This window comes from Canis lupus, chromosome 3 (assembly GCF_003254725.2).
Source record: "Canis lupus dingo isolate Sandy chromosome 3, ASM325472v2, whole genome shotgun sequence".
Classification (NCBI taxonomy): domain Eukaryota; kingdom Metazoa; phylum Chordata; class Mammalia; order Carnivora; family Canidae; genus Canis; species Canis lupus.
Genome location: NC_064245.1, coordinates 2985606 through 3013209, shown reverse-complemented (window position 1 = coordinate 3013209; position 27604 = coordinate 2985606). Strand labels below are relative to the sequence as shown.

At 38.3% G+C, this 27604-nt stretch overlaps 1 protein-coding gene across 15 annotated transcripts in view; it reads left to right on the top strand.

Moving 5' to 3' along the window:
- Positions 1–27604, top strand: part of FER (FER tyrosine kinase) — a 433137-nt gene that overhangs the window by 164198 nt on the left and 241335 nt on the right. For all 15 annotated transcript variants that reach the window (XM_049107895.1, XM_049107893.1, XM_025438260.3 and 12 more), the window contains one exon: positions 22759–22851. In XM_049107895.1, the coding sequence (XP_048963852.1) occupies positions 22759–22851 (93 nt within the window). Of the gene's footprint in view, positions 1–22758; positions 22852–27604 lie in introns of those variants that run through there.

Here is a 27604-nt window from a genome sequence, read left to right as displayed (position 1 = left end):
TGGTTAGGAAAGCATTTTCTTGGGACACCTGGGTGGCTCCGTCATTGAGTGTCTGCCTTGGGCTCAGGGCGTGACCCCGGGGTCCTGGGATTGAGTCCTGTATCGGGCTCCCCACATGGAGCCTGCTTCTCCCTCTGCCTGTGTCTCTGCTTCTCTCTTGTGTTTCTTGTGAATAAATAAAGAAAATCTTAAAAAAAAGAAAAGGAAAGCATTTTCTTTACTATGTTAGGCATTCTGATTAGGAATCATCGTTTCACAATACCCAATGAATTGAAGTCCAAATAATTAGTATTATATCTGCATGGCTTATATTTGCTTCTTTTTTTTTTTATATCTCTTTAACAGGAATTATAAGATGACGAGTTCTTGTTGATTTTGTTATACTCAATGTTATCTAAATAACATTGCTCTCTGTTACGGTTAAGGGAATATAAGGATGAGCTGTATGTATAATAGAGTTATTTCCAGCTGATTTGAATGTGGTTTCTTAAAAATATAGTTTTATTTAAATTTATTTTTTCAAGAGTCTTTTACCAGTCCAATGATTCAGTATGCTTGAGTATTTTGCTGGTTGAATTGCTTTGCTAAGAATTCATTTGCTGATACAGTTTTATTTTACTTTTAACTTGTTCACTCTTACGTAAAGGTTTTAAAATAATGAAAAGTATGTGTAATGCTCCAGTCAGCATTTAATTTATGTATTTTTATTTAAAATTTTTTTCCAGGGGATCCCTGGGTGGCGCAGCAGTTTAGCGTCTGCCTTTGGCCCAGGGCGCGATCCTGGAGACCCGGGATCGAGTCCCACGTCGGGCTCCCTGCATGGAGCCTGCTTCTCCCTCTGCCTGTGTCTCTGCCTCTCTCTGTGACTATCATAAATAAATAAAATTAAAAAAAAAAAATTAAAAAAAAAAAAAAACCTTTAAAATTTTTTTCCAGTATAATGGTGCTTTGTAATTCAAATAAAAGAACTTCTGAAGAATAATTTTTACAAGTAAACAGAAGTAAATGGTAGGGTAAATATCTGTTTACATTAAAATGTAAAGACACAGTTAAAATATTTTGTTCTAATACGGAGATTATTACTTTGTGTAATAGCTCTAGAACTATCTGTCTCAGAAGCAGATGTTTAGAAAAGAAAATATGGCTTAAGTCAGTAAAGGAACTTAGGTATATTGAATTTTATACTAGGAATTTGGACAAGCTAAGGGGAAGAAAGTTAACTATTTCAGTTAAAACTTCTCATCCAAAGAGAGATAGGAAATTGAAGATGACCAAGGAAAATAATTTAAGAGAGTTATGAATAACTAGAGCTAAGTTTCAAGTAGATTCAGTACTTCATTAGCCACTTTCCAAGTTTTTTTTTTATGGGATCATGTTTCATCTTCACATAACGAAATATCATGGTGTGAAATGGAGATTATCCTGTGTGATTCCATAGAAATCTATCAATGAACTTGAGAATATCTTTAGGTTTGTAGACTACCTTTAAATGCTTGCAGGGTCCATACCCATGCCTTCATCTTGCTTTGATCACTTATTAACTGTGGTTCAGTGTCCTCATCTGTATGAAAGAGAAAATAGTAGTACCTACCTCATATATTTTTGTGAGGATAACATGAGTTAATATATGCAAAGGCCTTTTGAAAATTTTATTACATAGTAGATATTAGCTCTGATTATTTTTATCTTCATCATCACCCTCATCATTATTTTTCTATTTAAATACTCATTATTCCTTCTCCTATGAATATATTTAAGATTTAAATTTTTTTTATAATTCCTGTTTTCAAAGACTCTGAATTTAAGAAATATATGCATGTAAAAAATAGTCATTTATCTTCCTTTTTTTTTTTTTAAAGGATTTAATTTATTTATTCATGAGAGACACACAGAGAGAGGCAGAGACACAGGCAGAGGGAGAAGCAGGCTCCCTACGGGGAGCCCGATGTGGGACTTGATCCCAGGTCTCCAGGATCACAACCTGAGCCAAAGGCAGGCGCTCAACTGCTGAGCCACTCAGATGTCCCTGTCCTCCCTTTTCTATATGAATTATATTACTAAATAACTATTACTGATTAATCAGATAATAGATGAAGGGAAAGCATCTTTTTACAGAAATATTCCAACTAATATAGTGGAAAAGAAATAGAATTTGAAAGAATATCACGATTTTATAACACACAATCAGTTAGTAGGTGTAGACATTGAGCATTATTAGCTGCAGTTAGAACCAAACAAGAGACAACCAGACATTATTTAATCCCCTGATGTATGGCACCTTGATCTCACTTAAAGTACTAAGTCTGACCTAGCCTCTGATCCCAATTTATAAGAAAGAGGAGAGAGGGCATGTTGGACTGCCCCAAGAAACGAAATCCTCAAAATACAGGATGTGGCAAACTGTCAAGTGGCTGGGTTTTTTTTTTTTTTTTTTTTTTTTAAATTTATTTATGATAGTCACTCAGAGAGAGAGAGAGAGAGAGAGAGAGAGAGAGAGAGAGAGAGTCAGAGACACAGGCAGGCTCCATGCACCGGGAGCCCGACGTGGGATTCAATCCTGGGTCTGCCAGGATTGTGCCCTGGGCCAAAGGCAGGCGCCAAACTGCTGCGCCACCCAGGGATCCCAAGTGGCTGGGTTTTTAAACAGCTATATTATAAGGAAAATAGAGGGCTGAAGAAGGAACTTACAGACTAAAAAGATGCTTTAAAGATACATTGAATAAAACTTTTTGTAATCATCAAAACTAAACTATAGTGTGTAGGGATATACACAAAAGCCTAAAAATAAGATTAAAAATAATGCAAATGAGTGATTACTACAGAAGTCATGATAGTGGTTCCTTTGGAGGAAGGGATGTAGGTGGTTATGATTAGAAGAGGTCACATGGAGGCCTTCTGCAGTATTTGGTAAAGTTCTGTATATCAGGCTTGATGCTAATTACAGAGTATTTACTGTAAGCTACATATTTTTTGTTTGATTTTCTAAATCTATTTTTATAATGAAAAAAGGCTATGATAAAAAAGCTAAGATAATATAAATATCCTAATTAGAATATTTGGTAATTGTTCTCTGCTAAATCCACCAAATCTAACTTATGTAGCATGTTTGATTTGGAAAATTCACTCACTGATTCACCGAACTTTGTGTGTCTGTGTGCAGTGTGTGTCTGTGTTCTGTGTGACAGGCACTGTTCTGGCTATCTATTACTATGTACCAGATCACCACAAAACTTGGAGACTTAAAACAATAATAATCCTTTAATTTGCTCATGAATCTCCATTTTGGAAGAGTTCCACACAGAAGGCTTATCCCAGCTCCATATGTTGTCAGCTGGAACAGTTGGACTAGAGGCCTCAGGATCTACTTCCAATATGGTTCTCTCACATGACTGGCAGTTTGGATGCTGGTGGCTAGGAGCCCAACTAAGCTCTGTTCACCTCCTTGTAGCATCTCTCCATGAATTGCTTGAGCTTCCTTTTAGCTGGGGTGTCTGGGTTTAAGAATGTGTCCCAAGAGAACTAGGTGGATGTTGTTTTTATGACCTAGCTTTGGAAGTCCTGCAGTAGTATCACTTCTACAACAGTCATGTGACTGCCCAAATTCAAGCGTAGGGAACACAGACCCCACTTCTCAATGCAAGGAGTTTCAGAGTCTTTATTATAAGAACATGTGTGTTGGAAATATTGTTGTGGCCATTTTACAAACTACAGTATGCCATCTGCACTGTCTTAGCTTCGTATATAAAACTAAATGAGATAAAGCTCTATCTTGAAGGAGCTCACAGTTTAGTGAACGACAAATCAAGAGATAATTATAACAAAAATTATAACAAAAGTGTGATGAGTTCTGTAAGTGTAAATGCTATCAGAGTACATAGAAGGGTGCTCTAGATTTTGGGGGCCTGATCTCAGGGTAGAATTTTGGATGTCTGCATTGGGTCTTAAAGATGGGTAAACAGTGTCCAGCCACCCCTGCCATCCTTCTGCCACCAACACACATCAAAAAAAAAAAAAAAAAAAGTGGGACAGTATTTCAGGAAAAGGGAAGACACATCACATATTGCTCAAGGAAGTGAAAATACTGTGCATTCTAAATCTTCAGTATTTATATATATGACTAGATAGGCATGGAAGGTGGAATGGTAAAAGGGGGGGATTAAATTAAGTCTGTAGAGGCTGTATTACAGAAGAACCTTTATGTGTGAATTGGGATTTTATGGTGAACTCAACAGAAGAGCCATTCAAAGATGTTAAGCAGCAAAGTAAAAGGATCTGGTTTACCTTTCTAAAAGAGCTCTGCAAGGGCTGTGTAGGGAACTGTAGCAAAGAGCAATCCAGGAGGATTGCTGATGCCTGAACTAGTCATGCCGTGGAGTACCGAAAGAAGGGGACTGGTTTTAAGGTTACTTTACGGATACAAATCTGGATATGAGGAAGAAAAAATAGTTAAAGATTGGCCTTCAGATTTCTGTATTGAGAATTTTTGTATTTCTTTGTGCAGCCCACAAAAGTAAGGATCATAGGTAGAGAAATAGAGTAGATGTGGGGAAGGCTGATGAGTCCTAGCTAGAGGTCTGGCCTTGAGACGCAGCTCTTCAGAATGATCATCAAGTAGATGGTAACTGAAGTGATGGAGATAAATATGTCCAAGTAGGGAGGAAGAAAAGAGAGGCTAGCCACGGATAGGAAGGTTGGGTCATCAGCATTCAAAAGGCAGGCAATGAAAAAGGATGTTATAAGAGACAATGAGGTGGAGCAGTCGGAGAGATGGGAGGAAAACCAAGAGACGACGATGTCACTGAAGCCTAGGGAAAAGAGGGAAGGCTCCTACAGGAAAATGTTCTGGGGAAAAGCCAAATAAAGTAGATAAAAAGTTTAGTGATGTTGAAGTTGTATGGGGGTTGGGGGGGGTGGCAAATGGAGCCGGTGAGATGAGAAGCAAGTAGATAATAAGGAATAAGCCGACATGGTTATATTGGTTATATAATTTTTTTTTTCCTTTCCTACAGTTGCACTTTCAGGTAGCTAAATTTTGGAGGGAGGGCAACATTAGAATAATGATCTATGGGCAATCTAAATGATTTATGAGCAAACTAAAATCTGGTAAGATTTTTAAAAACATTTTTATTTTAAATTCAGTTATTAATGTATAATGTATTATTTTTTATTTAAATTCAATTATTAATGTATAATTTATTATTGGTTTCAGAGGTAGAGGTCAGTGATTCTTCAGGTTTATATAATATTCGTTGCTCATTACTAATAAGATTTTAGGTTTCGTTAGTTTAGTTTTTTTTTTTGTTTGTTTGTTTGTTTTTTTTTAATAGTGTCGGAAGCAAAGAACCCATAAAAGGCAGGGGGAGCCTCCAGGAGAGTGAGGACTCCCTGATAGCTCCCAGTTCTTTCCCCCAGCAGGAAAGAGAGAGCAGGCTGGAGAGCACTGTCAGGGGGACAGGGGCCCCTCACCCAGCCGGGTGGGATGGGGGTTACGATCGTCAGTGGGAGGATGAGGAAGAAACAAAGTCCGGAGAATTCCTGCCCGAATTTTCATTTTTATTTTCTGTGAAGAGAAGTGAGGCCATTAGTGAGGATATAAAGGTGGTGGTGAAACAGGTGCTTAGAAAAAAGATAGTTTTTGGGGAAAATTGTTGCTATTGAGAAAAGTTCATAGAATGTGGAGTAAGAGGTGGTATTTGCCGTAATAATTTTTCAGTCCGAAAAGGGCTTGACTATCCTTAATTTAAGAAATTATTTCAATTGCTGAATTATGTCAGATAATTTTAGAACTCTGTGGAAAATAAAGTATAATTTAGTTGGGCTACTATGCCAGCATTGAGATTGATTGTTGTAGGTGTCGTTGGCCTTTCACCCGTTGACAGAGTATGCCCTAATTGTGTGCTGTTCTTGTATAATTTTCCTCAGTTAACTTAATCTGCTTTATTTTATAAGATGAAGCAGAAAGGAAGGAAGCTAAGGTGCTTTTCAGTAATGCTTTTATATTGCATCTGGTGTGTGTGTGGTGTGTGTGTGTGTGTTTTGTTTGTTTCTTAATGAGAAAGAAACTACAGATTCCTTTCTTAAATTTTTTTTTTTTTTTGGTGTTGAGGATTATTGTTTAATTAAGGGTCATCCTTATAGAATTGTTGTTTCTCTTGGTGTTATTTCAAATGAAATATCACGTATCTGTCAATGAATTATATAGATACTAAACTACAGTTTGAGTAGTAGTAATAAAAGATCAGGATTTTACTTGGAATAAAGCATAGCTATGCAAAGATATTCTGGTTAGAAATAATAGAAAAATAGGGGATCTCTTGGTGGCTCAGCGGTTTAGCGCCTGCCCTCGGCCCAGGGCATGATCCTGCAGTCCCGGGATCTAGTCCCTGCTTTTCCCTCTGCCTATGTCTCTCATGAATAAATAAATAAAATCTTAAAAAAAAAAAGAAAGAATAGAAAATAATATAATTTATAATTTCTATGAGACTATGGCTAAGGAAATCATTGATATTTTTTCTTTACATTAAAATTTAGAAAAAGTAAAACCTGTCTTCTTTCAGCATCACATCAGTTAGAGATAAAGTTCTTTACGTTCTTGGCATTTTAAATGCCTATTGTAAATTTATCAGGAATTAAGGAGGTTTAAAATATGCCCTGAGGAGTGAATTTTGACTTCTGAAAAGCTCTGGTTGATTATGGCTAGATGGCATTTTGGGGCTTTGGAAGAATTTTTGCAGTGTCTAGGGCTATGAAAGTATATATTAGAATCGAATACCCTACACCTATAGAATATTATTCAAATTCCCTTGGATATGACTTAAAAAAAAAAACCTGCTGAGCTTGCCGTGGGCTCTCGGGCATAGCAGCTAGTGTTAAACGGGCCTAGATTGGCTCTGAACAACTTTCTCTTTTTTCTTACCCATCCTAGAAATTGTGAATCCATCTGATTACAACAAGACATTACAAATATTTACAGCAGCTTTTCTCCTTCTTTACAGGAAAGTTTCTTCTCCCTCACCTTTTCTGACTCTCAGATAAAACACGTTGCATCTGCTTTATAAAGCTTGGCAAGGAGAGAATATTTACAGTATAGATCTTGAAATAGGAGAGCTAGCCTGACAAAGAACTGAAATAGTGAAGAACAATTATGGTTCCTGCAAACGTTATACTTTATAAGATATGTAGGTCATGTGAGTGTAGGGAAATTTAATCAAGACATGCATAAGAATATATACTCCCTGTGGCCATCCTTTTAATAAAATAGAGCCTCTCCATATTCAGTGCTGCTACATCTAATTCAACAAATCAGTTTTTTACTTTAATTACATCTTGATTCAGAAAATATATAATCAGAGCCAAAAAGGATGTTGTGGGGTGGAAAACTCATCAGGAATAAAAATTTTGAAGTACCATTCAGAACTTTTCAGATACTTTATTAGAATCTTCACAAGCTTTTGCTCTAAACGAGTTAGTGGCAGGAAACCTTTCCAGAGAGGCTTTGTTTAGGGGTTTAGTGAGCTCTGTCGTCAGAGCTATATAGAACCTTTGCTGATGGGTGAAAATGAGATTTGTTATTTTTTCTATGAGCATCTCCAATAGGTATAGATCGCAGTATTCTTTTCTGTAAGGACAGAGATGGGCAAAGCTAGTTATGAAATGTCTGGGGAATTCAGTAAGAGCAAAGGGATTTAGCGAATGTTCAAATTATCAGTCTTTAGACTTTTTCTTCAATGTAATGATTCTGCTTCATAAAAAATACCGTTTTAAATAATAGTGGACATTGCTGTACCTTTAGTAATTTTGTGAAACTTTGATATGGTTATGTGGTGAACACCCATTTTTAGTTTTCAGATGAAAAACTGTGGTTTAAATGTTCACACCTAATCAAAGATATTCTTGATTTCAAGCCCAACTGCTCTAGGCCAGTAGTTTAGTATGTTATTCATTTTTGTTGACTTTACACTGCTCATTGCCTATTAATGAAATGGTTAATGAACTTACAAAAATACCAGGATATCCAGTGGGTGCTTTATTAACTTAAGCAGATTAGAGCCTGTTATGTAAGGAGTAGAAACTGGGTGCTGAGATTCTAGGCTTCATATTGATAAAAAGTAAGTCCTGGAAGTAGTGTTTAACTTTAATTGGCAAATTATGATTAAAACAATAGTTTTATTTCTAGATACATATTATGCCATTCCTGAACCTGTTTTTAATAAGCTAAATGTTCTTTGTTCCAAAATTTTGAGCTATTTATAAACACAATTAGCTAGTTTGCAAATCAAAATCATTAGAGGAATCAATATTTTTGAAAAATGCTAAAAGAAAAAAATATTTTAACTCCCAATATATTCTTCCGTTGTTTTTGAGGATTTCCCAAGATTTAAGTAAAGGTAACTGCAGATTTCCTAAAGTCTGTTTGAGTTAGAATGTTATGTGTAATTGGAATGCCTGGTTAAATTTGAGTCTATCAGTTTTGTTTCTTTCATATAAGTCCTTTGAGGTTCTTTAGTACAAGAGTAGTTCAAAGAAATGTACCCGTTTGTCTATTTGTTACATGATGTCTGATAGCTACTGTCTTGCTTAAATATGTCATTAATATGTAGCATTTATTTGGGGTGCCTGGGTGGCTCAGCTGGCCAAATGTCTGACTCTTGATTTTGGCTCAGATCATGGACTCAGGGTTCAATCCCACGACCGTCCCACACTGTGGGTTCAATCCCACACTCAGCGGGAAGCCTGCTTGAGATTCTCTCTTCTCCCTCTCCACCCCCTCCTCCACTTGTGCTCTCTCTTTCTGTCTTACTCTGTAAAACAAATAAATAAATCTTTAAAAAATATGTAGCATTTATTTAATATTTAGATAATTGGAATAAAAACCTGATAAAGCCCTCTGACCTTTGGAATACATATCGTGAGTATGAGTTTGGGCTTCCAGATACCTGGTTTGTATAACAGAATGATTAGTACCATTCGTTGAAATGAGAAACTCCCCAAAAAAGGGCTGTTTGGGAATTAGGAATTCAGCATGAAAGGTGTTGACTTTTTCTGTTTTCTCTAGTAGAAAAGTCACATGGATATTTTGATATATACAGGTTTAGAGCTCCATGGTAAAGTCTGATTTGGAGACTGAAATTCTGAGTGGGCTTGGCTTAGGTGGTGAAGGTGGCCCATGTTAAATATTACCCAGGGAGGAAGTATGGAGTGAGGAAAGAGGAGACGTGAGCCAATAGATCTTAGAATAACATGACCATGTTATGCCTGTTGGGGGAGAGTACATCAGGTTAATAAATGTTTCATGTAGGAGTATATGGAAAATAGAGGAAGATTCTCCCAAGAGGTCAGGTACAGTAAGTAAGAAATATCTCTGTTGGATTAGTAAAATAGAGTTTGTTAGTTTACTAAAAGCATTTGTTTTGCTTGAGTGATGAGATGAAAGCCAATGGGAACAGATTGAGGAATGGGTAGGAGGAGAGGAAAATGGAGATAGGAAGCATAGAGAACTCTTTTAGGAATTTTGTTTATGGAGAATAAGCAGCAGCAGCAGGAGAAGGAGGATGTGTGGTGACGGGAGAGGTTCATCCCTTCCTCTCTTCATTCCTCCCTCCCTACACATCTCCATTCTTTCTCTCTTACTGCTTCTCTCTTTTTTTCCCTTATAACAGCAACTTAAATATATATAAAAGTTGTTGGATAGGAAAAAACAAATTTTCAAAGACAGATCTGTGGAGTTCTTGTTAAGGTTGAAGGTTCTTGGAAGAGCGGGAGGGAGTGCGATACAAAGTACTAGTAGAAAGGTCAGCCATAGATTGGAGACAGCTCCGTATTTCCAAATGGTGAAACAAATTAGAAGGGCAGAGAAGTAATAGATTTGTAGATTTGAGAAGGCAAGATGAAGTGGTTCCAGGCTTATAGTTTCTTTCTAAAGAAGCTGGAGGGGTTAGAATGAAGCAGTTTCAAACACAAGAAAAGTGGGAAATATTTGAAATGGTTAATAATCATTAGGAGAACAAGAAGTGCATTAGCCAGAGAAATGTAGATGTATTGTCAGATATTTGAGGCCCATTTGAAGTTAAGAATCATGTGATTCTCTCCAGCAATAATGAATTGCTTGAATGTGTGCTCAGAGAGATAGTTGGAGCTACCCAAGTATCCAGGGTTGGGGTTTGCTACATGGGGACAACTAAGAGCTAGGACAGCAAGGAAATTTAGAATATTGGAATATTGGCAAGAGTATCATTGGAATGATATATTATGGTATCTCAGTTAGATAAAGAGAAGAAGAAAAGGTGATTCATTGGGTAAAACAAAGAGACTCAAAGCCTTAGGGTCCAGTGAGGCTAAAAAGTGGTCATCGTGGTACTGGTTGAAAGCAAACTGATGAGATAAAAGATTGTGGCCAGAAAGAGAGGCGCTTTAATTAGTTAATTTGCATCTGTTATATATGATGGCAATATCCAAGAAGAAGCCCTGACTAATGTGAAGTAGAAGAAAATGAAAGCTTTGTGACAACATTTTTTGAAGTGAATCTTGCAGAATAAATATTTCCTCCAAAAATAAGAATACATGTGTTATTAAGGCCCTGAGACATACCGCATTTAAGAAACCTGTTTAAATTTGATTCATGGGGCAGTTCTAAAATCCATGGGACTACCGAACCTTTTGCGATATAACATGTTAATCATCCAAACTAGGGTTTTTCCAAACATGTTTAGCAATTATTTTATATGTCATGTGCTGAAACTGTTTTCTTTTTAAAGATTTATTCATTTATTTGGCGAGGGCAGGGGAGAGGGAAAAGGAGCAGACTCCCTGCTGAGGACTGTGGGATCTTGATCTGAATGAAAATCAAGAGTTGGCTGCTTAACCCACTGAGACACACAGGTGCTCCTGAAACTCTTAAATTAATAGGAGTAAGTAAAAGTAATTATCACAACATAAGACAACACAGTGTTGTTTTACAAAGAAGTTTTACGTTTATGTTAATTATTTCAATATTAGAAGATTTGTGTTCCTATTAAAAGTAAATATATGTCTAAAGCATATGTTAGGTTATTATTTGGTGAGTGAAAATTGTGACTTCTTGTAATTCCTTATTGGAAATCCTCAATTACTAGTGGATAGTCTAGGAAACTCTGTATTTGTTCCATGTAACAGTCAACTGAGGCAGTAGAGATAAAACACATAAGAGAGTTCGTTTACTCACATATGTAGATATATCCAGAGATTCAAACCACGTCATCAAGAATTTATCTATCATTTTTCAGCTCCACCCTCTGTTGTATTGACTTTATTCTCAGGCAGTCACAACCAATAGTCCCATGGTTTAGCAGCTTCTCTCCGAAGGTCAAGGGTGAGGCAAATGCCTGGAACCTGATTGCCTTCTTTCTAACACAGGTCTCCCAGCCGGATTTTATTTGTTGATAATAGAAATACAATGTTATAAGCACCACATTCCTGTTATTATTGACTTCTATTTTCCAAAGCAGTCAATTACCACAAAAAGCCTTTGGAGTTCAAGCCTATATTCCTCAGAAGATCATTTAAAGGGTTAAATTCCAAATACCTAAAGAGTCTTCATTCTTATTATTTCCGTTTGATTTGGTTTTCTTTTGTTAAAGGGTTAAATACGTTAAATAACATTAAAATGTTATTATTTTTTATTTTGTTTTGTTTTTTAAAAATATTTTATTTATTCATGAGAGAGACAGAGGATGCAAAGACATAAGCAGAGAGAGAAGCAGGTTCCCTGCAGGGAGCCCGATGTGGGACTCGATCCCAGATCTCAGGATCATGACCTGAGCCAAAGGCAAGACGCTCAACCACTGAGCCACCCAGGCGTCTCAAAAATTATTTTTTATTTTTAAAATTAAGTCTCAGGATATTCTTTTAGGTCCCAAAGTTTCTGATTCCATTCTAGTAAGTAAAATTTTGACTGAGGCCTTAAAACTCCAAACATTCCCAATTACTAGTTCCAGTAATGAAAGGAGCGCTGAATAGATAACAGGATTATTGATTCATGTGCACTGTGAGAATACTAAGAAGCCAGACCATTCAGGGAATGTTTTATTTTATTATTATTATTATTTTTTTTTATTTTTTATTTTTTATTTTTTATTTATTTTTCTATTCTATTCTATTCTATTCTATTCTATTCTATTCTATTCTATTCTTTTAAGATTGTATGTGTTTATTTGAGATAGACCATGAGAATGAGTGAGGAGGGAAGGGCAGAGGGAGAAGCAGATTCCTCATGGAGCTGGGAGCCCAATGTGGAGCTTGACCCCAGGACCCCGGGATCATGACCTGAGCCGAAGGCAGACACTTAACCAATAGGGGCCCCTCAGGGAGCTTTTTAGATGAAATTAAAAACTTAAAACATAGTTCATACAAAACTGAAGTATGTACATAGTAGACTTTATAGTACCCTTCTAAGGTCCTCTGCCCCGGATACAAAATCAGTCAAATTCATTTTCCCTATCCCTCAAAAGCAATCAACAAAAGAAAACCAAATCAGAAGGAAATAATAAGAATGAAGACTCTGTAGATATTTGGAATTTAACCCTTTAAATGATCTTCTGAGGAATAGAGTCTTGAACTCCGAAGACCTTTTGTGGTAACTGACTGCTTTGGAAAATAGTAGTCAAATACAAGTCTGTAACTTTTGATGAATTAATAGCGGCCTTTCCTTGGTCATACTGAAGATCCTTAAATTGCGTCTGTGTGTTTTCTTGGTTTGTGAATAAAGGTCAATAAAATGATGACTGGTAGATTACTTGTCTTAATAAAAATGCAGATGAATTTCTGTATCCAGATATGGAAAGCACAAGAGACCATACAAAAGGGCTGAAAATTATCTTCTTAGATGCATAAAGTCAGGGGTGCCCCTCCCTAGCATGCCTCCCCCCCTCCCGCGAAGAGGCTACAAAGCTTGGAGAGGTCTCCTCTAGTTCCTGAAGCTGGTGGACGGACTTTGAAGCTTAGCCAGGATATTGCAATCTTCCCGGGGCTCAGATTCCATTCTTAGCTGAAGGAAAACTGATCTAGCTCTCAGAGTGTTTGAAGCTGGTGGTGAACTGATTCAAACTCAAGCTGCAGCAAAGGCCAGACCCAGCTTATTACCGAGTCCCAGTCTAGCAGCCCGAGAGTAAAAGGAGTACGCGTCCCTCTTTATTGAATTCAGATTCTGCAGTTCTTTTATATAAAACCATTCGGCTCACAATCAAAAATTCTATGACACACTCAAAAGTGAAACAGAGAAATAAGAAATGGGACTTGCGGCTAAGAAAATAAACAGACACAGGTGGTCTAAGTATTGGAGTTATCATGGTCTTTAATACAACTATTACAAGGGGTTCCTGGGTGTCTCACTCGTTAAGCATTTGCTTTTGGCTCAGGGATGGAGCCTCAGGTCAGGTTCCCAGCGCAGTGTGGTGTCAGCTTCTCCATCTGCCCGTCCCCACTACCCCCTCCTACTCTCTCTCTGTGTCTGTCTGAAATAAATAAAATCTTTAAAATACATACATAGCTATTACAAAAATGGTAAGCTATCTAGTGGGAAAGATGGCAGTGTGTACGAAAGGTGGGGTATTTCAGCAGTGATACGGATGTATAAAAAATGGGAATTCTGGAAATGAAAAATATATCAAAACTAAGGAGTTCATTAAGTGGAATTATTAATAATGGATCAGTGAGATGTGATTATAGGTTGATAGGACATATCCCAATGGAAAACAAAAAGGAAAAGAAAAGCAGAGTATTTGAAATCATAGGGTGATATCCAATGGACAAACATACAGGTAATTAGAATCTAAGGAGGGTGGAAGAGAGAGATGGGAGTAGAAAACATCTGAAGAGATAACGTTTGAGTGTTTTCTAACACTTTCAACCAACAAGTCCGTGAAATTTAACAAACTCCAAGCAGGATAATTAAAATGAGATTACATTTACTTATATCCCTGTCTATTATAAAAGCAGGCGAGGAAAAATATTTATTATGTATAGAGGAACAATGCTATGAATCAGAGCTGACTTCACACCAGAAACCGTAGAGACGAGACAAAGTGCCAGGGGAGAAAAAGAAAAAAAAAAGGAAGAAAAACATCAACTTTGAATTCTGTAACCAGGAAAAAAAGAAAAAAAATCCTTTAGAAATGAAGACAAGGAGTACTTCACACCCACTAGGATAGCTATGATCAGAAAAATGGAAAGTAACAAGTTTCAACAAGGATGTGCAGAAATTGGAAGATTCCTATGTTGCTAGTGGGAATATAAAATGTTTCAGCTGCTGTGGAAAATAGTTTGGCTGTTCCTCAGAAGGCCAAACCTAGCGATTCCACTCCTACACGTATTCCCAAAAGTGGTGAAAGCAGGTACTCAAGTACATGTGTATCCGTGGTTCTGGCAGTGCCATTCACAATAGCCTAGAGATGTCCTTGTCAGTATTAATACAACTAAAATAATAATGGCTAATATTTATTAGTATTTATTATGTTAAGGGGAGAGAGGGAGGAGAGGAGAAGGGAAATGGAAGGCAGAGGTAGGAAAGAGAGGAGAGCAAGCTGCTTTTGGAAGGACATGAGCAACTTATTCAGGAAATGGCAATAGGGTTATTTTGACCTGATCAAAAGAAGGTGTTACGGATTTTTTTTTTAAAGATTTTATTTATTTAATCATGAGAGACACAGAGAGAGAGGCAGAGACACAGGCAGAGGGAGAAGCAGGCTCCATGCAGGGAGCCTGACATGGGACTTGATCCGAGGTCTCCAGGATTGCACCCCAGGCCTTCAAGGTGGCGCTAAACCGCTGAGCCACCGGGCTGCCCGAAATAAGGTGTTAAATAGAGTGGCAAGTTTGGAGTTTGTGAGGGTGTGGCTGCAGCTGGCCTAGTGCCTTGATCACTAGACACGGGGACCGCTAATGACATTTCACTTTCCCTCTCATTATCATGCACTCTGTTTTAGAAGTCCCTTGTTTAAGCAAAGAAGATAAATTTCTTGCCTTATGAGTATGTCCCCTTCGTTGTTTTAAAGGCAGCATCTTGGGGTACCTGGGTGCTTAATTGGTTGAGCATCTGATTCATGATTTCGGCTTGGGTTGTGGATTATGTGTCATGAGATCAAGCCCCACATTGGGCTCCACGCTCAGCAGGAAGTCGACCTGAGAGCCTCTCTCCCTCTCCTGTGTTCCTCCTCTCTACTTGGGCATGCTCTCTCTCTCTCTCTCTCGCTCTCGCTCTCGCTCTCGCTCTTGCTCTCTCTCAAATAAATAAATCTTTAAAAAAAAATAAAGGCAGTATCTCAACTGAGTCTTGATAATTTAACTCAGAATAGTATAATTAAAAAAAAAAAAAAACCTGAGATTTACAGTTGTTTACTGAGCAGAGCCTATCAGCACCTAAAATGCGGGAGTCAGTGAGGTGCTTGTAAGGAAACAGGTTGGTGTGCATTTTGTACTATTGGATAATTTACGGAAAGAGTATCTATAGCCATTTTGCTCATCCATTTGAGAAAAGCACCTGGAACATGAATCGTACTTAGATATTGAACAGGAAAGGAGCTGATTATAGCCTCCTGCTGGGATCTTGTTTCCTCAGAGACATAATCTTAGTTAAGATACACACGTTCAAGAAAGCAAGAAAAATATGATGTTTTACAACCTGGGTTTCAGCAAACTCTACTCTCTCGTCCTGTAAATTCTCTTCGCGTTGTTATTTTAAGACAAAATCCGAATAATCATTCAAATATTCCTTTTGCACGTGTGGTTTCCAATTTCGTTATTTCAGCACATGAAAGTGGTTGACTTGGCAAGCAGGCTGTCTTTCTTTAAAAAAAAAAAAATCTTAATATGCAAGCATCAAAGAAAAACAGCATGACAAACTCGGTTACCAGGCAGCGAATACTCCTAAAATGATTTGTCTTCAGTCAGAACCCAATTGCTAAAATAAATCATTTACAAACTGTTTCAGTACTTAAATTCTATATCCTGATGGGAATAAAAACCGTGTATTCTTCATTCTCCCCCAGCAAATCAACATCTGCAAAAGACTAAGTTATTTGTTTATTTATAAGTGCATTCCTTTTATGAAAGACGTACCGATATTTGCAGTATTTCATTTACATTATGGAGTCATTTATCAACAGACTCGAGTTTTTTTTTCAGGAGACAATCTTCTCTGAGCTTATAATTTCCCTGTAGTTATTTCTCACAAAATCCCTCCCAATTTCATGGCTGCTTTGCATAAGCAGTCTCAAAGATGCTTGGCACTGGGCCTGGAGCTGCAGCGTGACTGTCCTTACCCCTTCTTGATCCTCACTGCCTCCTGGTCTGAATGTGTATGTGACGGCGCCCCCGGGGCCACATCATCACTGTCCTTGTTCCTTTTCGGAACGTTATTAGATTGGGATTATTTACAGACGGCTGTGAGAAAGAATATTTGGTCCTGTTCTAATGACTTATCATCCCAGTGGCACCTCTGACTATCGTTCGCCTGTCCGTTGGAGGTCGAGTTCTGGGGACACGGAGGCGGAGGGTGACTAACCACCCCAGGGAGGTACCTCCAGGGCTGCCCGCCGCGCAGAACTCGTGTGGGGTCCTTCCGATGATCAGGGCAGTGACCTGACCGGGAGCCGGACGGTGGGCACCGGAGCCTGAGATGAGGAGATAGAGACCGAGACATGCTAGGGAGTTCGTTTGCCCAGACTCTGCTCAGGTATGTCTTCAGACATCAGGGCCTTATGCTTCCTACCTCGGCACGTCGTTCCACGGCCTTCTCCTGAGAGCCGGTAGCTTCTTTTTGGTTAAAGTCGTTCCTTTGTGACTTGCTCTGCCCTCCAGTTAGGCTGTCACTAGGAAGAGCGGCTGATTGTTGTCACTTACTCCACTCAGCAGGGCTTTGGTTCTTGCCTCTTAGGTGCTTGCCTCACCGAGCAAAGGGAGCAGGTAGCCTGACAGCCTGTTTTACTGCAGTTTGGGAGTTTTAGTGAAGAGTGATTTAAAAACCTAATAGATACAGTTTTTACTGGAACTACAAGTAGTCTGCGTATTATTTCTTAGAGTTCTTTTTTTATAAATTGGTAATAGGAGAACTTTTAATTATTATTATTATTGTTATTATTATTTTTAAAGATTTGTTCATTTATTTATGATAGACATAGAGAGAGTGAGAGGCAGAGACACAGGAGGAGGGAGAAGCAGGCTCCATGCAGGGAGCCCGACGTGGGACTCGATCCCGGGACTCCAGGATCGTGCCCTGGGGCAAGGCAGGTGCTAAACCACTGAGCCACCCAGGGATCCTCGAAAACTTTTAATTATTAAGAAAGTTTTCTCTTTATTATGAAAAATTTCCATATATATTTATATATATATGTAGGGAATTTCATATATATATATGGAAAGACCGAGAGAAAGGGATAGAAATTGTGAGACCCTTCAGTCAATTTTAGTTTTTATTTTATTATTATTTTAAAAGATGTTATTTATTTATTCATGAGAGACACAGAGAGAGGCAGAGACACAGGCAGAGGGAGAAGCAGGCTCCCTGCGGGGGAACCTGATGGAGGCTCAATCCCAGGACCCCAGGGTCATGACCTGAGCCGAAGGCAGATGCTCAACCACTGAGCCACCCAGGCGCCCCATTTTATTATTTTTTAAAAGATTATTTATTCGAGAGAATGAGAGAGAGTGTGGCGGGGAAGGGGCAGAGGGAGAGAATCATCAAGCAGACTCCCCACTGGGCAGGGATCTTGAAGTGAGGCTTGATCCCATGATTATGATCTGAGTTGAAGCCAAGAGTCAGACACTTAACTGACTGAGCCCTGCAGGCGCCCCAATCCTTCAGTTAATTTTAAAATAATGAAAATGAAACACTATTCATGAATAAGATTGAAAGTGCATCTAGAACTTTTCTTTCAAGATAGATTTATACTTAGAATGTTTTCCTGGGCATCTCGTCAGAATATTATTTCATAACATCGTCCCTCCTTCCCCCTTTCTCTGGTCCCCAAGTCCTTCTGCTATGAGGGGACGTCTTGTTGCCTGAATGAATCCCCGTGTTTGTTACCTGGAGGAAGCGCTTTACCTTGTCGCGTCTTGAGGGGGATAAAATGAGTGCAGCTGCAGCCCTAGGCGGCCTACGGGCAGTATTAGTTCCTGTTTCCATGGTAATTGAAGGGAAACCTTTTAATTTCTAAAAGTAGCCATTTAAATCATTAATAACAAAAGTCAACTTGTCAGTGAATTCAGCACAGTCCGAAGTATTATTAGGCCATAATTTAGCGCTGATACATGATGCTGCATAGACCAGCGTTAGCAAGCGAGTCTCATGTTTTACTTTTGGAAGTCTGGGCACCAAGGGAGCCCAGATTAAAATTGTTTATAAATTTCATTTGTATTTGCTTATTCCTGTATGAAACTGAAGGTCTACTTAGTGTTTGTGAGAATTCATTTTTTAGATCAACCTGTTTAAAGAGTACTTTAAATGAAAGGGTCTTGGGGTATTTGGTAACTAATCATATCCCCTAAACACACAGTAGTATATTATGCTTCATCACTTAATACAAAGGAAGCACTTTCTGACGTCTTCCTTGCGCCACACGCGGACCTGCCCAGTAGACTTATCTGGTGTTGGTTTCTGTTTTGATATTATCAAACGGTCTTGAGGGAAATGGTTCTCTTTCCTGTTTGATGACCAAGATGTAGCTCGAAGAGAATTCCTGTTGTCATTTCAGTGCATATTATTTGATCATGGACAAATAAAGTGCTTTCTAATACATAAAACTCTCCCCTGAACTTTCCACTTTTCTGCATAACCTCTCAGTGCTTCTCAGTTCTCCTGGTACTCTTTCCTCGGCACCCTACTGTCTCCCGTATTTCAAAGCATTAACTCAGAGGAGGAGTCTAAATTCGCAGAAGAGGTGCTTGGTGCTCTCATTGCCAAACAGGTCAAGTTAGCACTTCCACCTCCCTGTCAGTAGTAGCAGCAGCAGGATCAGCAGTAGCGTTACTGCTTCTACTGACATTTCTGCCCTCTCCACAGCCACTCAGAGCCGGGGCAAGAAATTCTCCACAGGAAGAAATGAGTAAATTAGGCTGGGAAGTAGAAAACTATAGCCTCGACGGTACTTTCCAATATGTGTGCTACATATAATTATACTGTTCTATAAAAACATACTGCGCTATATATAATGCCAAAAAAAATATAAATATTTGTAAACATATTACATACTATGAGTATACTACATATAAATATATTGCAAAGCATACATGTGTTACCATAATATAACAAATATAATATAATATAATATAATATAATATAATATAATATAATATAATAATATAATATAATACAACTGCTGTGTGTATCTTACTCCCTGACTCTTTTATTCTCCATATTCTGGGTAAACCTTTTATTAGATTTTACCTTCCCAAACATTTTTTCTTTTTGGAAGATTTCTTAAGCACCAGAGTTAGATTTGTTTTTTTTTTTTTTTAATTTTTTATCCTTTAAAAGATTAATTGATTGATTGATTTGAAATAGAAGAGCAGAAGGAGAGGGAGAAGCAGAGTCCCCACTGAGCAGGGAGCTCGACTCAGGACTCGATCCCAGGAGCCTGGGGTCATGACCTGAGCCAAAAGCATATGCTTAATGGACTGAGCCACCCAATGCCCCCAGAATTAGATTTTTTAAAAAACCCCAAACACCCAAGTCGAAGTTGGCCATGCATTAAAGAAAGGTCTCACTATATTCTTTCGGTGGTTCAAGGCTGTCTTTCCTTCAGCGCCTCTTGTGACTCCGCACACGAATTTTTACTAGAAAGTAAAGTGAAGCTACAGCTAGGATTAAGCCTATAGAATGTATGCTCACATTCCTAAGGTGATGGCCATTTGTGCTATAGTAAAGATTTCTCTTTTAAAGTAGATTTTATTAAATATATACATGCTTTTGACATGTTCCTTTATAATCACGTGCAATAACTTGTAATTGTGCTCAAAAGAAGGTTTGTATTAACTTTTTCATTTCATAGGTGATCAAAATGAGGTATGGATAGTGATTTACATGAGATCGTAAGCAAGTTAGTAATGTAAGTAATGATGAAAAAGAAGTTGAGGTCATTTGTTCTGTTAGGTTATTATAAGATTAAATTATTAACGTGCATATATGTTTGTAGAATGATAAGAATATTCGAACTGCAACCATTAGAATGAAAAATAAATAAAGTAGAAGTAGTCAATTGGAGAGACAGAGGTTGAATTTCAGAAACTACAATGTTTATCAGAGAGCATATGGCTAAAAATGTCTGCATTTACGGTGTGGAGACACGTCCTCTAGGTGTTAGGGACAAAGGAAACGAGTGATGTTATTTGTGGCCTGTTTTACTTATTTTCCACTGATCGTAAAATTGAGCATCACTACTGTTGGAAGACATATTGAAATCCAGCGCATGGCAATAGGACCTTGAGTTCTTTTGTCTGCTGCTGATTAAACAGTTGAAATGTCGTCATTATTGGAAAATTGACCAGAGCTTGCGCAGCTGCTACGTGTGTACGAGTGCATGTGCACATCCACATCTGTGTGTCTCCATGGCTGCTGTGGACCCCCTGGGGGCTGCCCCTGCTTGGGCGCTTGTTGGCCAACAGTGCACGAGGGGTTCCTCCTGTCGTCTCCAGCCCCCGGCACACAGGCCCGGCCCCATCTCTGTTGCCTCCTGCTGGCCACCTCCATGGCTGTGGGAAGAACGGGGCCTCACGCTGTGGCCAGGGGAGCTGCTGGGTGTTGCTCCCCAGAGCAGGAGCCAGAGGAAGCAGGAGGTGCACCCGCTCCTTTTTTAGGGGGGAGGTCCCACATAGGGTCTGGGCTGCGGTCCACCTGTGGCCCACTCACTAAAGGATGCTTCCCAGGGGAGGCAGAGGCCTTGAATTGGCTTCCCGTCTCCACGTCTGGCACCCTAGGCCTCCAGGCCCTTCAGTATGGGTCGCATGCAGCCCTGCAAAGGGGGGCTCCCTCCCTGACCACATGTGGCTCCTGGGACCCAGGAGGGGCCCCAGGCTGATCCTACCCGTGCCAAGGATTTGAGCTGTGACTGGACAGATCACCCCAGGCATTGCTGGGCCTCCGCGTCCTCCTATGTGATGAACAGTTGAGACCAGAGACCTCTGACGGGCCGGCTGGATGCCCTGTGCCCCGCGGTGTGGCCTGCCTGCCTGCCTGCCCGAGAAGTCACCCCAGGGCAGTGCATTCCCCGGCATTGAGGTGGCTGAGGCTTGCTTCCATGGCCAGGAGGGCTGCCTCTGCGCTTCACATCTTCTGACACCCGCCCTGCGGGCGCGCTCACCCTCCTGTACTCACCATAAGCCCCAAGCACAAAGCCGGCCAAGTATGAAGGGAGCTGCGGCCCCAGGAGTGAGGAAATAGTCACCCTCTCCTCCATGCGCGGCAGATGCCACCAGCGCCTCGGGCACCTCCCACGGTGCCCGTGGGCGCACCACCCGCCCTTCCGTAGAGAAGATGGCCAGAGAGGGCCTTCGCCGGCCCTGGGACAGGGTGAACCAAGGCGAAATGCAAAGGACCCAGTGAGCATGACCTTCAGATACCCCTTCACTTAGAGAAGGTGGGAGAGGCCTCCAGGCTGTCCTTTGTGGCCCGGTGAGGACGCTGCTGTGAGGCCTGGGCGTGCGGCAGTACCTTCAGGTTCAGTAGGGGCGGGGGGTTTGCCTACCCTCCGCAGAGGAAGGGCTGGGTGGTGACCGCCATCAGGCAGGGCTGGGTCGGGTGAGGACCCCCGTGACCCGAGGACCCACTGACTAACCACAATTACACGACTTGAGTGTTGAACCCTGATTATAATGTGTGTACGGCGCCTTTCCTAGTCCAACCCTGATGCCTGGGGAAGCGGGAAAGTGTGGCTGGCCTCTTGCACTGCTTTGTCTCCAAAATAAACTACTGAAATCAAACCACATTTCACACGTTTACAAAAAAAAAAAAAAAAAAAAAATTGACAGGCCCTCACAATCCTTCCTTATTACCTCCTAGTTCTCATTTTTGTTCTATTTCCTCTTGTGTCTACCCTCTTACCTAGCCGTTCGTTTGCATTTGTTAAATGGATCTAAAGATATGAAATTATAAGGAAAAGTTTCTTTCGATTGTGATATATGATACCCAGAAATATACCTCCTAAAGCAAGTACAATCTGAATTGACTTTCTTTAGTGGAGTTCTCCCACCACCTCATCCTTTTTTTTATTTTCTTGTGGTCCTCTTCTGGTGGTGTCATCATCATCGTCATCGTCATCATGAGATCATGTGAATCTTTGGGAAGGTTCCTAGCTACTTAAGTGGAATTCACTATTTAAAAAAATATGTTCAATATAGTTCTCCTCCTGTTTTCCCTCTCTTACTGTTTCCTTGGAAATCCCTCACAACTACACTCTGAAATCTATATTAGACTGGTTCCTCATAGCTTGTGTCTTTTCTTTTTTTCACCTGCATGTTAATACTTGGTTCCCTATGGATTTCCTTTGCATTTCTTCTTTTCTCTCTTCTTAAGAATTTTTATTTCTTTCTTATTTTTCCCCAAATCAAGACATTTATTAAGGGACCAAAATACTATAGAGTTTATATGCATTTGATGATTTGTCACCTTTAATGTCACCTTTAATGTTGTATTTTATTTAGTATTTAATGAGCTGTGGATAAATACCTAATTACCCAGCATAACTGTATAAACTAGCTTACTATTGTTGAAGGCTTCTTTCTGTATCTTTCCAGGAAAGAAAGGAGAGGCTATCCAAATTTGAGTCCATCCGTCATTCAATTGCTGGAATAATTAGGTCTCCAAAGTCTGCACTGGGCTCTTCAACAGTAAGTAGGATGAACTCTATGTGCTACTGAAAATAATCATATTCTAACTTCTTTCTGATAACAATGACTATCATAGGTAAATTTTTCCTTACAGATATAAAACTAAGTACATAATAATAACTTTTTGTATGTATATGAGTATGTTCATACATATAATTAGGTATGTATAATTTACAAATTCTATGTAAAACTGATACAGGGAGGAAGGAAATAAACTTGTATTCCAAATCTCCTGTACTGCATATAAATGATCATAGGAAACATTTTAGGTTTTTTGAGGCTTTATTAGAAGAAGAGCATAGACAAATTTTTTTTCCAGTGAAACATTTTTATAATAGGGACTGTTGTATATGTATTTTTTAAATGTATTAATTTATATGTGTGTTCATACTCTTTAGAACATTTCAGTCATTAAATTGAAGTCTGTTTGAATTTTGGGTTTGACATATCAGAGTGGTGCATGAAATATTTCAGATCTGTCGTAATAGCAGCTATAGCCAAGCAGGATAAAGTAAATTCTTTTTCCATTTATATGGTAAAATTTTAAAGCATTTTTCTTACTTCATTACCTTTTTTTTTTTTTTTAAGATTTTATTTATTTATTCATGAGGGACAGAGAGAGAGAGAGGCAGAGACATAGGCAGAGGGAGAAGCAGAAGGAGAAGCAGGCTCCATGCAGGGAGCCCAATGCAGGACTTGATTCCAGGACTCCAGGATCATGCCCTGGGCTGAAGGCAGGTGCTAAACCGCTGAGCCACCCAGGGATCCCCCTTCATTACCATTAAAATTGAATTGTCAAACTTTTTTTCCCAGCTATCCCTCATTCACAGTAGAGCTTTAGAATGATAATGAATGATGGTCAAAACAACAATATTCAGTACAAATTAATTTTGTGCTCCGCCCTCCATCTTTCCAAGTTTCTACATAGTATCTTAATATTATTTCTTATTACTGAAAAGCTCAGCTTTTTAAAATAATGTGACCTAGCCTTATTTAGAAAATCATGGTATTTCCTAACCATAGATCGGTTAAATCTCCATTCACACTTTGGATTTATTTGCTATAATTCCTTTTTAATATGTAACACATGTTCCTGTATTTATTCCACTCAAGCAACACTCTTTTATACACAATGGAGGCAAAGCATCAGTTATTTTAATTAACAAAAATGAAGAAAATTATATTTTAACATGAGAGATTTTCTCCTTCAGTGTTAGCCTTTGGTGCTCCTATGGTCACTTCTGGCCTCCAGAAGTGTTTAATGGGAACAGGGAAGGGCTGTGAACTGATGCAGACCGTCTCCTGTGGCATTAAATAGCCAATACGAAAATAAAAATAATTTTAGGCAAAAACTATATGACAGTAAATCTCTTTTAAGGCTCATATCCTAATCTTGTTCTCTTAAGTTAATGATTTATAACTTCACGGATAGATAGTAGTGCATAGGACTTGGTTTATTATGATTTTACATTCAGAATAAAGTATAGGAGGCTTGATTAGGCACCTGTGACATATTCTAGAGACTATGAGGACAGGTTTTCATGACTTAGAAGAAAAGAAAAAGAGTTCTAGAAAAGAAATACTCAAAGTTTTTACAAAAGAGAAAAATAGTTCCTGAAAGGAAATGTTCAAATGTGTTCTTCAAAAAAAAGAAAATCAGTTCTTAAAATGTTCGGATACCTCAGTTTGCGCTTCATAAAATTATTTAGCATTGAAATAAGTCAGTGAAACACATGACATCATTGAGTTGTCATTAACTCACCTTTATTTCACTTAGTCGGAGGTCTTTGTGCCAGTGACTAGTAGCAGTTTATTTGTGGACTAATTCACGGAAGGTGTTTCCCCACTTGATTTTTCTGTAGTCAACTCTTGTAAATACTTGAGCATGAAGGCCTATTATAAATTCAGGTTATCTTCACCTTTATTCCCAGGTGTAAAATTAGTAGAGAATGGGGGACGCGTGGGTGGCTGAGCTATTGAGCATATGCCTTTGGCTCGGGGTGTGATCCGGTGGTCCCGGGGTCGAGTCCCACGTTGGGCTGGAGCCTACTTCTCCCTCTGCCTGTGTCTCTGCCTCTCTCTGTGTCTCTCATAAATAAATAAATAAATAAATAAATAAATAAATAAATAAATAAATAAATAAATAAAAAAAAATCTTTTAAAAAATTAGGAGAGAATGGAATTTAGAGCTTCAGATTTTAGCCAGCGACAGACAAATAAGAATTCGATGATAGTGGAAAAGGGATAACACTCTCAATGTTTGCTTGTTCATTTTCTTGATAACCTGGGATGCTTTTAGCTGAAATGAAGTGCCTTTCCCACAAAGTATGTACCTCATTCAAATATATGTTGCAATCTATTTTTCATAAATTATCAATATCCTCAAAGCTATGAAATGCCCATTTTGTCCAGGAAAATGTTCCCTCTGTAACTGAGGATTCTAGAGAACGTTCACTTCAATGCCCAGTTTGGTCTATTTGTATCTTCATGCTGTAGGCCATCATTGCTTCTATCAGTTAAGTGCTCCTTGGTATTTCCTGATTTATTTAGAAATCTCGTGAACCAAAAAGACTGGGGTGGTGTATAGTTTATAACACTATTGTTCACTGTAAATAAACGTACACAGCTTTTTCTCTAAATCATTAGGTATCCTTGTATTTGGAGAAAGGATTTCTCCCTCAAAGACACAGGTAATTGAGGTCTTGGGTCTTGTTTATGAATGTGAAGGTTTCAGGTGTTAAGTATGATAATCTAAGAAGCATAACAATTTAGAGACTAATCATAATTAAAATTCTTTTCTGACACAATATAGTATTTTTTAGAGAATTCTAACTTTGTACATGTAAAATAGAATTTTTTTATTGCTCTAAACAATATTTTTCTCTATAAAAAAATAGAAAAAAAACCTTGCCAAAATGATATAGTTAAGCATATTTAAAATATTTTTTAAAAGATTTTATTTATTTATTCATAAGAGACAGAGGCAGACATAGGCAGAGGGAGAGGGCTCCTTGCAGGGAGACCAATGTGGGACTTGATCCCAGGACCCCAGGATCATGACCTGAGCTGAAGGCAGACGCTCAACCACTGAGCCATCTAGGGGCCCCATATTTAAAATATTTTATGGTGATACATGTCACATACTATGAAATTCATCATTTAAAGTGTACACTTAATGGTTTTTAGTGTACTCACAATGTTGTGCAACCGTCTGTGCTGTCTACTTCTGGAACATTTTAATCTCCCCAATAAGATTCTCCATACCTAGTAGTGGTTAGCCTTATTTCCCTCCTTTTCCAATTTTCTGGCATTCACTAATCTACTTTTGATCCCTAAGGATTTACCTCTTCTGGATATTTCAGATAAATAGAATCATATAATATGTGACCTTTTGTGCCTGTTTTTTCCTGATCAGTGTAATGTTTTCAAGGTTCATCTGTGTTGTCGCATGTAACAGCACTTCATCCCTTTTTATCACTGAATAATGTTCTATTCATGAATTTATCACATATTGTTTACCCAAGTGTAAATAGCAAATACAGAATTAAAAATAGTTTTAGGCAAAAACTATATGACGGAATAAATCTCTTTTAAGACTCATATCCTAATCTTGTTTTCTTAAGTTAATGATTTATAACTTCACAGATAAATAGTAGTTCATAGGACTTGGTTTATGATTTGATCTTCAAAATAAAGTATAGGAAGCTTGATTAGACATCTATGATATATTCTAGAGACTATGAGGACCGGTTTTGAGGACTTGGAAGAAAAGTCATCTTTTGTAATGGACATTTGGGTTGTTTCCACTTTTTGCCTATTATGAATAATAATATGAATATGAATGATGCTGTGAACATGGCTGTTCAAGTTTTTATGGGGACGTGTATTTTCAGTTCACTCTGTTGTATACCTGAGAACTCCTAGGTCATGTGGTGATTCTGTGTTTAAGTTTTTGAGGAACTGCCAAACATTTTTCCACAGTAGTTTGGTGTTTTACATTTACACTAGCAGTATACACATGTTTTAATTTCTCTACAATGTTGTTATTTTCCGTTTTTTTAAAATTATATTCATACTAGTGGATGTGAAGTGATACATCTTTTATTTGCATATTCCTACTGACTACTAATGTTGAGCATCTTTTCATGTACTTATTAGTCATTTGTGTATGTTCTTCAGAGATATGACTGTTCATTTTCTTTGAACACTTCTAATTGAGTCGCTTTTTAATTCTTGAGTTGTAAGAGTTCTTTATATATTTTGGATACAGGCCCCTTAACACATACATACTTTGCAATTTTTTTTTCTCATTTTATGGATTGTCTTTTCACTTTCTTGATAATGCCATTTGACAGAAGTTTTTGGCAAAGTCCAGTTTATCTATTTTTCTTTAATGGCACATGTTTTTGGTGTCATATTTAAAAACCCACCATTTAATGCAAGACCATCCAAATTTTCACCTTTATTTCATTCTGAGTGTTTTACAGTTTTAGCTTATACATGTAGGCCTTTGATTCAGTATCAGTTAATTTTTGTATATGGTGCACGACAGAGGTCCAGATCCATTCTTTTATATGTGGAAACATATGTAATTTAAAATCTTAAAAAAAGCAACAACTATGAAATCCCTGTTTCTTCATTCAAATGAACATATAAAAATTGAAACTTTAAAGCATAATTTTAGATAAAAGAAGGCAATTAATTCCAGTATACATAGGGAAATGAAACTAGAATTAATCTTAATATTATTTCC